This window comes from Rhynchophorus ferrugineus, unplaced genomic scaffold, assembly GCF_030347505.1.
Source record: "Rhynchophorus ferrugineus isolate W39M unplaced genomic scaffold, kcgeb_rfMv2 rfM2, whole genome shotgun sequence".
Lineage (NCBI taxonomy): Eukaryota > Metazoa > Arthropoda > Insecta > Coleoptera > Curculionidae > Rhynchophorus > Rhynchophorus ferrugineus.
This window is the reverse complement of record NW_027472581.1, coordinates 25191402-25208801: the sequence shown is the minus strand read 5'-3', so window position 1 is coordinate 25208801 and position 17400 is coordinate 25191402. Positions and strand designations below refer to the sequence as shown.

Genomic DNA, 17400 nt, shown 5'->3' with positions numbered 1-17400 from the left:
GAGGAAAGACGTGCGAGCCAGTGGTTGTCAGTCAAACGTTGATTTCCGATTATTATTGTAATCTTACTGTCATGCCATTTGTATTCTTTTATTTATAGAACTCGGGCAGCTGCTATCTGTTTCACTGTGGACCACCTGAAGATTTCAAATGCAAATTTACCCACCACGTCAATTATTCCAGTGCTGTTCTATCAATCAATAGACACTTGCCGGACCTCGAAAGCCAAATAAAGCTAACAAAACATGTACAAGAGTTAAATAAACTAAGGTAAGCTAAATAATCTGTTAACAAGACAACCTGTATTTATTCCCTTTAAAAGTGTTAAATGAGAGTATAGAAAAAGACCAGATTGCGCATAAACTAAAACTGATCTGAATTAGGAAAAATCATAGCATTATTTTGGAGACGTCTCTGAAATAAACTAAATTGGAAGATACATTCAATAACTTAGAGAACAATTCAGAAGATAGAGTTGAATAATGCTTACATACTAACACTTATTGTGGTAATAAGTTCAATTCCAAAGTTCAAAAAGCAACACTTGAAAAGACATGCACTAACAAATATTAAACTACCTGAGCAATGAATGATCAAAAGAATGGAGTGACTATAAGAACAGTCAAAAGCAGATATCTGGCATTATTATTTGCATATGTTAGAGATCTAGAAATCTGTGGAGATATTATTTGGTAAATAAAGCCATTCTCATGTCGATGACATCTATTGATTAAATCTTATAAGCTTATAAATTAGAATGAGTTTATTAGTTATTCCTCTCCCAATTTCACGTGATATACAATGGATCTTCTACTTAAATTTGAATTATAACTAATATTTCAGGGCTAGTCACCATCAACAATTAAGTTTACCAAAATAAATAGTTTTCCAATGCTCAAAATTCTGATATGTGAGACCATAGTGGTAGAGATAATGACAGAGATTTTTTAAATTTACTATCGTTTGAACGTCTAAAGGTTTTGAATAGCGTTGGGAGCTATCGACTGAAAACAGTCAATAGTCGAAAAGCAGTTGAAACAGTTGACCGTCAAAAAACTAGCACGGTTCGGCTGTTTTGTTCTATTCGTGACGTCAGACGAAGATGTACGAACCCTTTCCTGTATATATTTCCTGCTTGGAGCGGTTAATTTTATATGTGCTTATATTTTCAAATGGTAGTATAAGGGAAACGGAGATGTACATATTCCTTCACGTACTTTAAAAACTTTAAAAAAGAAAAGGAAAAAATAATTACTAGATATTATTATCATGCAATTAATAATTTCGTTTTAAAAGAAGCAGAATTACTTTTATATTTGAATGTTCTGTGGATCTGTGAAAAGGAATGGAATTTTCCTATTAAATGGAAATAAATCAAAAATAGCGATTGATACAGTCACTGGTAAAAAGTAGTAAAATCAGTCGAACCAAAAATAGCGACTGAAACAGTAAAATGTAGTCAATTACTAAACAGTCGATAGTCGATTTCAGCCGATAATTCTCAACACTAGTTTTGAAGATCAATATTCTAACATAAACCTCATATTGAAAAAAATACAGAAAGAAAATAAAAGTAGATAAAAGCAGTCTAAACATTCAAACAATCAGATGTTTGATGATTTATTTGACAATTACAGAAATCCCTTCTGCAGATAAATGCAAATGGTAGGCAATAACTATCATTACCTAATTATAATAATAAAATGGCAAACCCACAAATACTATTAAATACTTTATTAAAGATAATTATTACGAACTAAATATTTATATTTATCCACTTTTTACTTACGACTTATGCAATATGTCTTATAGATCCATCTAGACATCCAAACTTGATAGTCCCGAAGAAAACTGAAAAACGTGAACGCGAATCCTTATTAAGTCTTTTTTATTATACATATATTTTAATAAAGTCTGCTTTTCCCTATGGGTTTATGTGGACTGGACTTAAAGTTTAATCACGTGGGCTCCGAACCACGGTCCTCAGCATTAAGCCTACCGACTGGCGAGTGACCGACTTTAGAAATCATCCCAGAAGACATCCGGTCTTACCCAGCCTGGTTACCGGCGTGACTGGGATCTTTTTCCTTATCGGATTTTACACTCTTGCCTAGAACAATCACAAATTTTAAATAATTACAAACCTAAATTTACGACCATGCCCCAGCAGGATTTGAACCCGCGGCTATCTCAACAGTAGGAGGACCGCCCTATCGCTTTTACCACAGCGCCACTAAGCCTTTATTGGCGCAACTATTCAAATAATAGTTACAAAACACAAAACAAAGATATCAAAACTAAGATTCAATTGATTCAAATTGATTTAATTAACTTGGCACTTTCTACTTTAAAATCTGTTAATTTTTAAATGCACTTTTATGATTACCTTAGAATTATGAAAAAACCTCAGGCGACTTTGTGAAGAAACAGGTGAATATCGGACCCTTCGTAGCAGCTTTTCTGCTAATAATCAATCTATAATGTCTACAAACAATAGAGACGAAATCAGAATTTTTTGGTTATTCACTGATTAACCAGCAACATTCATATTAATATTTAAGAACGTTCCATTGTTAGAATATCTCATTGAGTCTCATTAACTTTCTAGAATGTTTATATTAAAGAACGGTTACCCTAGGTTAACATTATTTTTTCCCATGACTGGTATGTTTTCGTTCCCCTTTCAGGTAAACATGAATTAAATATTCACGGAACAATACCAAGCGAAATATTGTGTCCATTCGTTCTTTTTTCCCAAACATGTACAGTTCATTGTATTCAAAAGAAAAAATAAAACAATTTTGCAACTATTGCTAACAGTAAAGGTAAAACAATTATTAAAATATAATGGAAAATTGACCTAAATTCTCACGCACTTCATGAAACAGATTATCTTACCGAGGTTGTCGTTATTTATTTTTAATTAGATAACATCAATAAAGTTCCCTAACGGATGAATGCCACTGGAAATATTTCTCGATTAATATTCACGATTCAATAAAACGTCCAAATCGCTTTAAATACAGACACATTGATCTGACACAATCATCTTTGATCTGAGAAACTACTCAAATATATGTCTATAATCAAATTTTAAATTTTAATAAACTGTTGTCAACGTCAATCTGTCAACGTTTGTCAATTTGCCCGTGATTATTTTTACAATATAACATTTTTAATAATATTTTGAAAGTTTAAATAGTGTATTCAAATATATTATCTACTTACTATACTCTATAATTATTAATTGTATATTTTTTAATAATAGTATTTTTTGTATAGAAAACCAGAAACCGATATTCAAGAAACCGCACGACCAACTTTGAAACCTACCAAGACGACGGCAGCGCCCACGACGCCGCCCGTGTTAACTAAAGAAGTTATTCCTATGGAAAAACAAACAGAATGTAAGTAAATCATTGTCTTTTTTGTTTCTCCTGATTCGAGGCTAATCGAAAAAACCACAGTTTTCGACGAAAAAAACAACATACATCAACTAGATACCATCTATTAAGTCATCGACGCGTGTCGAGATCCAACAAGATTTGAATATTTTCGCGGAAGTGAGGTTAAGTGGGTTGGGATGGAAGTGACTTTTCCGGCAATAGGAAGCCGACGGGAAATTATTGTTATGTTTTAGTTCTCTTTATTTAGATGCTTTCTTTTATACTAGTACATTTTAAAAGTAATTTGATTTAGCTATATTTCATATTAGGACGGTATGTATATTGTAGTAAATTAAATTTGTATACATTAATATTTGACATAATAGTATTTTTATACAAAACAAATGAATTGAACCGAATGAAACTGTTAGGTATAATAATGTACATATATTTAGTTTTACTTTTTTTACTGTCATTTCTGGTTGGTTATTTTTATTTTTGATATATTTAATTAAATGTGAATTATATTTGATACAATGTATTTGCTCAAAGAAAGTATACCGTGCTATTTTATTTTCGTTGTCATTTGATATATTCAAAAATTGTAAGCTAAACAAATATATTAATATTTAAAATAAGGAGGCTTTGTCAACATAAAATTAATGAAATTTGCCGTTATGTTTTTTTATTGGAACTGTTTAATTTTAAGACATTTGATTATATTTGGTTACCGGTTAGTTATTATCTGTTAACGACTTACATTTTTTATCTCTATAATTTTTGTCAGTTTATATTAAGGAGAAATTGCTTTTAAAAATCGATGACAAAACCAATGACATTTATTTTTACCTCTAGAAATTACCGCGTGAATCATAGACCACAAATGTGTGGATAAACCATATTGTAATATTTTGTTTTGGTTATTGTAAATTAAGCTAGTTTTTCGAGAAATAAAGTGGTGTTTTAAGATAGTGCGAATGTATGTCTTCAGTTATTTACGTATTGTTATTTTGTTTTCTTAATTCGACATGTTTCTTTTAACTTGATGTTTGAAGAGTTTTTTTGTACTTGGTGATGGCTAATGCTGTATCAAATACATCAATGCAAATGATGATCCATACCATATGGATTAATTAGGTCACTTCTAGTGTTCCCAAATTTTCTATTATCAAATATTTTTTTGTTATTAAACCTGACTTTAATATATTACCAAAAACATCCTTTGTGTTTTTACTAACTACTGCTGTTTGTTGCTCTTTCTGAGCTGTTACCTTTCTATATATTCATTCAAAGATTCTATGTTGAGGTCAATTTTTATTTCAGTGTTTTCCTCTCATCTCTCATCCATCCTTGTCACTCTTCTCATTCTTCTAATGCGGTGTACAGACCGGCCCAACGAAGAACAGCGAATGAGCCAACATTGGCCTTTAATGAAAGGTACATATTGCATTTGTTGTTAATAGCAAATGTTCGTTGGGCGTGAATCCGATTTTTCAACGGTGGCGGCGATTATGGTGTATATATAGTGTATTCAACGTTTTTTAAGTAATGTGTCAAGGATATTTATGACATCAAGACATTACAATGTTGCCGCATCAACTCTGACTTTTAGTTCAGTTTGGCTTTGATATAGAACAAAATTCTAATTTAAATAAAATAATTGAACAAAAATGTTATAATTTATTTTTACATTATAGTACATCTAATACATATATTATCGAAGGACTTAAAACTACAATTGAGATCACAGGTATAATAGTTTGTAGGTTAGATTTGTTTTGTTTACATTAAACATTTTTCCACACCACCGATGAGGTAGAGTTTTTAGGCGCGTTTTTTTATGTAGTGGTAGTATAATCTCCCTGGAAGCCTAATCCACCGAATTAACAATTGTATATCTGAGAGACGTATTTTACTTTCATTCGAGAACATATTTACCTTTTTACGTTTAGTTCTTGTTTCCTTCGATTGTGTGTTTACTTGTCAAGTCATCTTGGTATCATCTGAACTGAAACTTAAAGTTGATTCGGCAACATTGCAATGTTTCGACGTCACAGATATCCATGACGTATTTCTAAAAAAAATTTGAATAGGCTATACTTACCGTCCACACCGTATTCGTCGATTCCATTCATTTCTTTTGATGTTACCGACACTCTACGGATTGCAAACGAATGCCTTCATTGGTCGTCGTCAAACCGTCCAAACAGAACTAAAAATATCCCAACAAACCCCTTCATTGGTTGGCCCGGTCTGTAGGCAGCATAAGATATTTCATTTCCGATGTTTGTATTTTTTTTGATATCATCCAAACCATGCATATATTTCCATTTTTGTTTGTTCACTGTTTTTATTGTTAAATTTACGATTCATTGCGAAATATAAATTCACAGCTTTTCCAATTTTGACATTATTTTACATTTCCCGGCTTTCATTACTTTCAATTTCAATTGTGAATTTGCTTGTTCTATTCTTACTTTTTCAATTGATTTACATAATTCTTCCCAGAATTTTCGTGTTCTTTTTGTTCAATATCATTGTATATTCTCTTAGTTCCGCGTTGAAACTGCGTAGAGTTTTTTCTAGGGGACTATTAGTTTTTATATATTAATACATCTTCAGCAAAAGCTCATATTCTTATGCATTATGTACTATTCTGTCTTATGTGATTTGTTGTTTCATTCATAAATGTTACGAATGATGTAGCCTTTTATTAATTAATCTTAAGATTTCTCTATCTTTATTATATACTTTTTGCTTTGCCAAATGCCTTCTCCAACTCTATAAATGTTAGGTAGGTATATCCGTTTTTTAGGGGTTGTACTTTTTCGCTTATTTTGTATTGTTAGCCATGCTGAAATATCTTGTAAATTTCTTTCCTATTACTAGTTTACGACAATTATTACTAATTAGTAATTATCACAATTACTAGTCCATTATAAGTTTTAGTCGGTTATCTATTATTATGTTGTATTGCCCTTAAATTTTCGTAATAGTACAGTCGATTTTAGTTTACATAATTTATTGCAAATTGCCCAAAATTAAGTCACGGCTCCTTCCACAAATATTAATATATAATTCCAATAGTTCTTAATATTCATATTACATTATCATTTCTGTTAAAAGATTAGATTTATTACTAGAAGAACTAGAACTAGAATTTATTTAAATACATTACTAAAATATAATTAATAGCTAAAGATAGATGTTCTATGTTCGGTTATGACCCCTTGTTCTAGTTATGACAAGGATTATAATAAGTTGATAATTTTTAATTTATAGTGAATTCTTTATTAATTTTTTGAAGTCGGTTCAATTTCTTTGTTAAAAATAGTTTGTTCTTATTTAATCATCTGGTGAGATCAGTTGAAAATAGTTTATTATGACCTGATTAGATTATCTTAACGAGAAATCATTAAGTTTTTTTTTATTATTTAATTATTACATTTTTACTAGTCGTTTCCGACTAACCTACAGTTTGTCTTTATGATAACTTAAATCTAGATATATAACTAGGAGGACCCATCGGTCCTATCTCAGTCTCTGGTGAAATAATGTTTATACATGTCACTGCTGTATTTTTTATTATATGTACTTCACTACACAACACGACACAAGATTAAATGGTTTGATTCTTTTGAGTCTGTGTCCTGTTCTGTTGCCATGCAAAAGCTGCAACACTTCAATATTCTCATGAGAATAGAGTCTTCCTCATGTCCCCTTGCAATTCTCTTGATTTCTTGACTGACTGTGGGTATCTGAAGGTCTCGTTGTAGGTATCAGTACTATAGTATTTGCGTGCGCCCATAATACCTCTCAGGACTTTGTTCTGAAAAATGTGTATTTTGTTTATGCAAATACCTTTGTAGAGCATCCCCATAATTGAACTCTGTATGTCCATATAGGTTTCAGTATTTGCATATATAATACTAATTTATTATGTACATCGGCAATCGTACATCGTATTATGTGATAATTCTGATTTTTTTCCAATTAACCAATAAATTTTCCTATATTTCAATTCCAGTTCTCTTCTTTTCTTTATATGTTCTTTCCAGCGATATTTGGCATCAAAATTCATTCCGAGATATTTAGCGTTGTTGCTATATGGAATGATAGTATTATTTACTGTTATTGGTGCTTGTACAGTCTGATTGTAGGTGTAACTGCACATGCACAGATTTACTTTCCTTAATTTTTATTTTCGAAGCTTGTGTCTATTTATTTATATTGTCACTTGCCTGTTATAATTTTCGTGAGACTTCTTCGCTATTATCTCCGACAGCTATACTCGCAGTATTATCAGCAAATGTAGCCATCGTAATATTCTCCATTTGTGATATACCAGAAGTGTAGACTAGATAAAGCATTGGCCCCAGTACACTTCCTTGTGGTACCCCTGTATTAGCTTCTTTTATTGTAGAGCAAGCTTCTTCTTGTTTAACTCTAAACATTCTGGCTGTACTGTAGGATTTTAATAGTTCGGTGTGTTGTTTTAGTAATATTTCTGTAGTATTAGAGATATAGGTATTTTCTGTAGTTTATGAACAAGGCCTTCATACCAAACCTTATAGAAATCTTGTGCTAATAAGGATAAGGACATATATAAGAAGATATAATATAGATTATAAAATAAGATAAGGATAAGGACATAAGGACATTATTATAGAAGTAGCGAGCACTTATTCAATGTTCTAATAAAAATAGCAATGTTAGCTCCGCAGTGGAGCCTAGTTTTAAAAAAACGTCCATTCAACTGCGACCGAAATCAAAGAAACATTTCGTTAATCCACGGAATTACATCAATAACTCGTTGCCGAAAATATTCAAAATCGAAACAACGAAAGGAAAAAAACAGCTTTCGAAACGGAATGAATACATTTTGGATGCACAAAAACTATTCTTCTTTAATTCCGAATCGATAAACGGTAAGCCGTGAAGAACCATACGAATTTCTTCGTGGCGGTGCTGCCGCTCAGACCGTGGGTCGATTCGGTCGCGTTTCAATAGGAGCGGAACGGCGTTGGAGCGGTAATTTTTACGGAATCGGTGGCGAGTCCGTGCCGATGACGTAACCCGGCGGCTTTTTCGTTTTCTAATTAGCTCGGCTTCAGTTTAATTACCGTAGAATTATAGGAAATATTGTCGGTTTGTTGAATGCGATCCGTACAGGACGCAATTATCAATTGTTTTGGAGAAACCGGGACATATTTTGTGTAGGAAAGGTACATTCACACTGTGGCAACATTCTGCTTATATTTTTTAAATTAATTACATCTTACGTTAGATATGCTTAGTACAATCTTAATTTACAAATTAATGTATTACAATACACTATACTGTACATCAATACACAAGCAATTAAAATTAAATGAAACTAGTTAAGCCAAAGTTAAGATTAACACTTATACACTACTAACGACCCGCCCCGGCTTCGCACGGGTGCAATGCTGATACTAAATTAAATACACTACAGAAAAAATATGAACGTTGTATATAAAAACATAGCGGCCCGCTCCGACTTTGCACGGGCATAAAATATATATGCCTATGTCACTCACTGAAAACATGATTAAAATCGATGCAGTATTTTTGGTTCATTCATTACTGCCCTTGGCCTGCACGCATTAAATTTGGAGTAAAACAATTCCTCTTCCCCTATACTTACTATGAAGATTTCCTGCTATCTTTGGAATATCTAAATTCATACAATTTTTATTACATTACACATTTTTAAACGCAAATTTTAAATTTGTAATATCTCCGAAAATATTTGTTTAATTTACATGCTGTAAGGAACCATATTGATCTATATTAATTGCACACTGTATTTAAGGTACTTAATTCGATAAGGATTAATGCCGTATTGCTTAAAATAGCTTCGTAAATAAGCCATTTTCTCACGTAAAAAGTAAACAATAAAAATGGTTAATGTGGGTTATCCCTAAAAGATAAACATATACCATCGCGGACTTTTTTGTAGACCTTTTTATGGTGTACAATACTGTAGTACATTAATTTGATCTAACTCGTAGGGTTAGGCAGCGTTTTTGCTAATTGCTAAATAAGCCTAAAAAATAGGTTAATTTAAGACATCACGTTAGAAACCTCTAAAATTAGCAATGTTGCCTTAGTATATTATGCATGTATTATACATATAAACCTTCCTCTTGAATCACTCTATCTATTGAAAAAAACCGCATCAAAATCCGTTGCGTAGTTTTAAAGATTTAAGCGCACATAGGGATATAAGGAAAGAAATGGCGACTTTGTTTTATACTATGTAGTGATACAAGTTTGTGTTCTCTTTTGATTTCCTTCGTGTTATCCAATAGCTTTATTGCTTCCACGTTGCTGTGACTTATTAACTTTATTTCATGCTTTAAGGCGAAATCTTGCATAACTTCGTAAATCCATTTGATTTAGAGTCAGTAACATTGTGATAAGTATTGGTGACTAATCGAAAAATTTTGGCAGCGTTGGATTACTAGTTGGTTTGATGTTTAAGTGCAACCAATCTCTTTGATTTTAGCTCGAGTTGCTAGATTTTGAATTTGATCCGCTCTACTTTTTGGTTAACATCAAGTATATAGCTCATTCTGCTTGAGGAAACGATGGATATTCATCCGTCAAGTAATATAACTAGGTATTTGACATTTCGCCGTAACGCAAAATGAATATAGACAGATTTGAAGCTATTAAGTTGTATTTTCTAGTCTCTAATTTTTGTATTTTTATATATTTGTAGATTTTGTTGACTATTACTTCTACTTTTTCTACAGCCTTAAGCAAATATATATTTTTTGTTATAATAACTGTGTCGTCGGTAAATGTTCCAAGTATCGTTTGTTTTGTTGCTAGTACATCAGTGTGTCTCTTCATGCGTCTACATTTTCATGACTCCGCGATAACCTGATCATTGGAATCTGCAGTCGAATTGGAGACCGAGGTAAGAAATTTTCTGGAGCCAGGGGATAGAGACTTTATCAATTTGGAGGCGATAGGAGCGGAACTCCTTCTTATGGTGAAACAGAATAGCCTGAGTTTTGCTCTGCGTCTGCTGCGAGACGTCGTCGTGGTGGTCTTTTATAGTCGGGAAACGCATGGTACCAAACCACCAGCATTGACTGTAATGTAGGTGAATGCTTGGTGGTCTAAAGTATTGTAGCGGACACTACAGTTCCAAATCCCATACCCGGTCAAAAGCTTGTGTATGGTCCAGGAATATTGTGGAGGACAATATTTATTTTCTTTACTCTGCTTTTAACTGCTGTTACTCTATGCACTTGTCGATTATTGAGTTATGAGTTCGAAATTCCAACTTGAAACGTGGTATTTTTATATAAGACTTGATACGTTTCAATAAATATTTAACAAATACCCAAGTTCCGACTTGCTTTACCGCTTTCCCGGTTTATATTCCTGATAATAAACCGTCTTTACTAGAACAAGCAAAATGTACTTGGCTCTGTCTCTAGAGTTTATCAGCATTGGTTAATTATATTTGCAACTTACAGATTCCAAACTTTATTATGGAATAATAAATCAATCTCTTTCATCACGATTGAATCTACCTTCCAGATGGATAACGAACAATTTTTCTTGTTAAATCGAGTATTCCCCAAATGGAATAAGACACTGGAGTGCTTCTGCTATTTCAGAATTTACAAATTCGAACTATCTACGCGTTGGGGTTTTTTTCAATATTACTAAATTGCAATAATTTATGATTATTAATGATTATGATTTACTTAGAGCAACTTCAGCCAATAGGCAAGCTAGTTGAATATTCTAAATTGCGATCTTTCTGTCTGAATCTAATAGATTAGGTTATGTGAATGCTTTGAGTAACTTTAGAGTAATTAGTGATCTATTCTTATATTTCTTGATAAATTAAGATTAATTATATACATTCAAAATAATACAAAAACTGTTTACTGGTTAAAACTGTTTATTTCAATATTTATAACAATCATTATTCGTATACATTTTAAACACTACTCAGTGATGTGTTACACACTAATCACATTTTATCCATATTTGGTAAAATTATAATTCCGTCACTATAGAATATCTGAAATGCCTGGATAAGTAATGGATAATTTCTGTAAGCAAAAAGTGCTTCCGATTCTCTAGGTGTGTGTGTAAGTCTTACATTGTGATAGCACCTTTCCTATTGATCAATTCTGGAAGTTTGCGCTAGCTTCATTCGCATTAGTTGTTAAGACTATTATAAGGGGTTAAGAATATTTTAACAGTATTACAGAGTTAATAAGTTAAACAATTGATTTCCAATCCGATTAATAACTTTGCAACCGTTGGTGAAACTTCTGCAGTCAATTCAGTTTTTCACTGTCAATTTATGTAAAACCCAAGCATTGACTTTTCTTGGCATCCATGGGCCTAACGTAAACTGCTCAAAACTGTTGTATATATATTTCGATATTTCGTTGCGTAGTTGAAATATGGCGGTCTACCTCGATAAGTTTTGAACATTGATATTTCTGGAACTAATACAAGCGAACTAATCTTGATATTGACATTCGCTTTACATTTATCACTACATTATTTTGATTTAAAAATGTTGAAAAATAGTTTTTCGAATCTCCATTAACAATGACATTTTAACATCGATATAGTAAACAAAAACTTTTGTTTGAAACATAAATAGGTCGTAAACAAATAAGTTTGATTTGTGCGAGAAAAGAAACACTTAAAATATAACATAAAATGTATAACAACCAATATTAAAAAATTGCAATAAAAATAAGTCTTAGTGTAATGTTTGAACCATCAAAAAAGGTCCCAAGTACTGTTTTTTTGTTGGTGTTGAAATATTGGCAGTATGCACTTTTATTTGTCAACTTTTAAATCAGTAGTTAAAAAACCAGTTAAAACGAAATAATCTTATTCTCTTAGGTCACTAACCTTAGCCAACCACTACGCAAAATATCTGGCAAATGTGCAAATTCTCGATTTTATTTTGTTTTTAATGCCATAATATTTTTTAAATTGCTTAGATTTTTTTATTACTTTGTGACAATTACGATTATTGTACTACAATTGAAATGAAAATATTGTTACAATGATTGATGAAGTATTAAAAAACAATTAAATTAAAGTTGAAAATATAAATATTTGAGCAACTAAATAATTTTGACAAAATACTCAAAACAATTAGACAGAAAATTATCTAATTGTTGTTTTTTGTATTTTAAAGTTTCTTTTTTACCAACCAAGGTTTATCTGGACTGGGTCTATAGTTTAGCGTGATCTCCGAACTATGTTGCTCGGCATTAAGCCCACCTACTGGCGAGTGACCAACTTAGAAATCATCCCAGAAGGCATCCGATCTTACCCAGCCTGGTTACTGGCGTGACTGGGATAGTTTTCTTTGTCGAATTTTGACTGATTTTTTCAAATCAAAAGGTAAACTAAAATGATAACAAAATTTAAAATAACCTTATGCAATATTAAAATAATTTGATATATCCAGCAAATCATTTTTTTACACATATTCTAATTTTATTCACATTGTCGTAACATCAAAAAACTAAACAATGAGAGTCAGTGCAGCAAGCTTACGTACAGTTGTGCAAAATGACAAATTATACCACGCATTTCCCGGGTTTGTCTGTTGGAAACGGTTGCATGAAAGCCACAATGTAAAAGCGTTCGCGATTCTGACACCGGAGTGATATATTTGCATTTCTCAAGAGATTAATTTTTTACATTAATATATGGCACGACGACAAACAAGAATTATTATTTTCTGGAAACAAAGAACGACAAAACGAGGGAACTGTTTTCCTTCTGTATTAAAAAAAAGTTTTGCAATGCGTTGCATGTTTTCTATCACGAATTATGACATTTTTCTATATAATTAATGACTGCAAAAGTTTTTTTTATATAATATTATGTATATAGTATGTAACGGAATAAAGTTATCACGGCAAGGTCAATACCTTGATTGATCATATCGTCCCTGACCTATCTAATGTAAATATCTTCAAATGTTTTTAGCTGAAAAGAATGTATCGTTCATTTGAATTCGATTTTTGTTCAGACTTCAGAAAATTTGACGTAAATGTCACAAAGAAAATAATTAACTTTAGAGATAATCTTGAAAAATTGTTTCGTGATGTCTACTAACTAGATGTCTCTGTGGTCGTTTTTCCGACCGTTTTATTCGTGTGTTTGAATTCCTATATTAAAACCCTCATAAGGCATTTTATTGGTTGATATAAATTTCTTTTACCTAGTTACTTTAGTTTGTTTTTACACGTTTTCCTTTTCGAACATCATGTTTATTTGCAGTTACACGCATAAAGTCGCTTTTAACTTCTGCATTTTTCTATGTTTTATGGTTAAATTATCGTGAGTATATAACAAAATGTCATGTAACTAGATTATAATTAGTATTAGTTAATAAAATGCATTGTTAAACTTAACTTAAAAAAGAAATGAAAATTGTGAAATAATTATTTAACCTCAACAAAAAATATAAATACAAAATTAAACTAAAAATGACCATAAATATCCTGTGTTCTATAAAATACGACAAAATTATAGTGTTGTAAAATGATAATAGTTTACTAATAATTCATACCTTGTACACTTATTTTATAAGAAAGAAATAATTATATTACCTAAACAAAATATAAATACAAAATTAACCTAAAAATGACCTCCAACCATAACTAAGACTGTGGTACGAAATGCCTGGTAGAAAAGGACGTGAGTTGTGAAAACTGTCAGGTTAGATTAGAACAAGTGCGTATGTGCAGTCCTAGCCAATTGAAACTTGTGTAGGCACGGATGGCGAGGTCTTTTACTGTCGTCTCTCGCCGTGCCTTACCTCACCAAGCTGGGTCCCATTTTGTGCCTGGCCTCAGTCTAAACTTTAAACTTAATTCCGGACTATCGTAACATTTTGCCACGTTTCTTTTGAAGATTAGGATCGTTATTCATCCTTATCATTTGAATCTCCATAATACTGTGAGTTATAATTATGAGATTTCAGTTTTGCTTTTGCATTTTGATTCGTTTTTCCTTATTTTAGTAAACATAAGCAAAATATAAGCACTTTGCAAACATAGTTTGGTTATTATATATAGAGTAGTGCAACAAGTGATGTTTATTTTAATATTTTCGCTACAATAGAAGAAAAAACAATTATATGTCAATAAAAATATTAGAATTAGATTATTTATTTTGTTTCTTTCCATAATAATCCATAATTTCCATTAATAATTTTTAATTAATAGTGTGGTGATATTTAATTCTTGATAATTGATTTTTGTGATTTGTTGAAATATTTTTTCAACAAAAAGTGTAAATAATGTATAAGATGGCAATAAATGTTCTGACATGATTTACTATAATTGTCTAATTGATTGTAATTCTCTTCAGATTGTAGAAATAATTCAACCTGTCATCGCTTCTACCTTCTCTAAAAGGATTTTTGTATCGTGAGCTTATATGGATATTTTCATTTTCAATTTCATTTCATGGAACCTATTGTATTTCATATTATTCACTATATTCCTTTAAACTTATTTCTCTGTAACTTTCTCCACTTGCAGTTATCTATAGTTAATAAGCATCGATTGGTTATAAAAATAAACGGCTTGGTTAGCGCGATAGGATGGTTCTCGAACTATTACTGTAGTCAAGGGTTCGAATCCTGCTGTTTATAATTGTAAATGTTTATTAGGCCAAAGTGCAAATCCGTCAAGAAAAATGATACCAGTTACACCAGTAACCAGACTGAGTAACACAGGATGTCTTTTGGAATAATGTATAAGTTGGTCATTCGCCACTAGGTCCGATCCCAATAAATCCTAGTTGGTAAACATGTTACTCTAGAATATAACAAAAAAGTTTTCAAAATACATTTTATTCTAGATTTATAGATACTGTAATACTTGTTTTGTGTCTAATTTAACAAAAAATATTTGTTCCAGCTCGAAAATGTAGTCGCTACCAGTTTGAATGTCGTTCAACCGGTGAGTGCATTGCCATTTATAACGCCTGTGATGGTATTCCACAGTGTGCTGATGGTAGTGACGAAGGACATGAACTAGGATGTCCGGCACCCGAAGCCGTTGCAAGTGAGACAAAACTGAAAGGTGTATCGCCATAGACAACATCAGGTCTGGCATTTTCAGGTGCAGCAGCAGCCGCTGCTGTTGCTCAAGTGTCACCACCGCCACCAACCAGAAAAGCCGTACAACCACCTGCGCCTCCACCACAACCAAATACTCAGCAATATGGCCGAGAAGGAGAATTAGTAAGTGTTTTTTAATAATACGTTTTATTAGTTGGATTATTTTAGCTTAGTTCTTCAGTAATAAGTTAGCCAAAAATGGTCAGTTTTGTCGATTTTTTAACTCTTAGATATATTTTCTCTTCAGGAAACCATTTTACTAAGTTGATAGTATTGAGTGGGTGGTTATATCTGTCGTAACTTTATTAAATCATCGTAAATTATAGTAGTTTCAATATGAGGTCAGTTGGGATACTTAAATAGTTATGACGTTTGTGGATAATTATTAAATTAAAGAAACATTAGTTATATGTAAAATAGAAAATGACCTTATTATTACATGTATTCTTATCGTTAATAGAAACGGTTACAGTAATGTGAATTTTATGCTAGACCATCTAATATTTGAGGATGCTACTAGAATGTACAATTATCTTCCTAGGAACCACATGAAGTCAGCGGTTTTATTATTATTGTTTTTATTATCAACCTCGGTCGATTTTCATTTCTGTGGATCCCAAACAATCCCCTTTTTGTTGTCTAACTATACTGATCCAACATTTCCACAGGTTTCTAGTCTCCCAAAATATTGAGTTCCCAAACCGTCATATATTATCTTTAGTTATGACTAATATAAGTATTAAATCCAAATCATACAACCTGAATAAGCTAATCTGTTTCTACTGATTTTGTTCTGGTACCACTTATGGAGGCTTTGGCAAATTATTATGATCAGGACCATACAAATATCGAAAAAAAATTTGCGTAATGCGTTGTAAAATGATGCTTCAATTTATGACATCAGTATTGCAACTAATCAGTTTTGTGTCGGGTGTTCTCTAACCCCAAATCTAAAGGGGATACTTTAAAAGTAACAGGCGTGTCCCCTGTAAGTTTATATAAGTATACTTAGCAGACAAATAAAGGAACACCAACGATGTGTGATAGTGGGAATTCATTCAATTCGTTAAAATCGAGGTTTTAGCCACTGTGCGATTTTAAGTATTTTGTGAGAAAATATTAAAATTTTAAAACCTCTCACAATAAGTTCCTCAACTTAGACAAATCTTACGAAACTTTGTTAAAATGTTTCAATACTTATTAACGACAGGTTTCTTCAGGCTAAAGAAAGTTGCCGTAAATGATTGTTTATTCGGACCAAAACTTGAATAATTGAAATAGTGTAGTGAATAATATGGATAATCAATTACAATTTGTAATAACTCAACGTACTTTCAAAATTGTGTTAAAAAATTGATTAAAAGTTATTCATCCATCAACCAAGTGCATTAAAGTTGAATTAAATGTATCTAAATAGCAATAAGCTATAGCATTTTGATTGAACATTAATGGACAGGATTGTTCATACAAATTGAGAGAATAAACAAGAGTATAAGAATAATAAACTTCTTCTAACACTATTGTAATGCATTGTTTCCATACATGAAAATATACATATCGGTTCATTATTTCAATTAGGTAGAAGCGATTATAACTTTTATATCTACAATTTGATCATCATTGATCAAAAGATCATATCATCTACCTAGACAATTATAGGCAACACCGTGAAAAACTGAATTGGTATTTATCATGTTATCTTATTTATTCGCACATCTGATTATGTTTTACAGAAAAAAATAATATCAATCACATTTAATTGTATTCGAATATTGAAACAATCATATCCATCTGATTTATAACTATGCTATTTCAGTTGTGGCTACAGTTTATTTACGAAATACACA

The 17400-nt window shown here is 31.6% G+C and overlaps 1 protein-coding gene across 2 annotated transcripts in view; it reads left to right on the top strand.

The window, feature by feature from the left end:
• The window catches only part of LOC143190229 (uncharacterized), a 61632-nt gene that overhangs the window by 5858 nt on the left and 38374 nt on the right, over positions 1–17400 (top strand). The window contains exons 2-5 of one of the 2 annotated variants that reach the window (XM_076394407.1): positions 99–268; positions 3281–3405; positions 15351–15497; positions 15555–15676. In XM_076394407.1, the coding sequence (XP_076250522.1) occupies positions 99–268; positions 3281–3405; positions 15351–15497; positions 15555–15676 (564 nt within the window). Of the gene's footprint in view, positions 1–98; positions 269–3280; positions 3406–15350; positions 15498–15539; positions 15677–17400 lie in introns of both variants that reach the window. The other variant, XM_076394406.1, reaches the window with a different exon arrangement.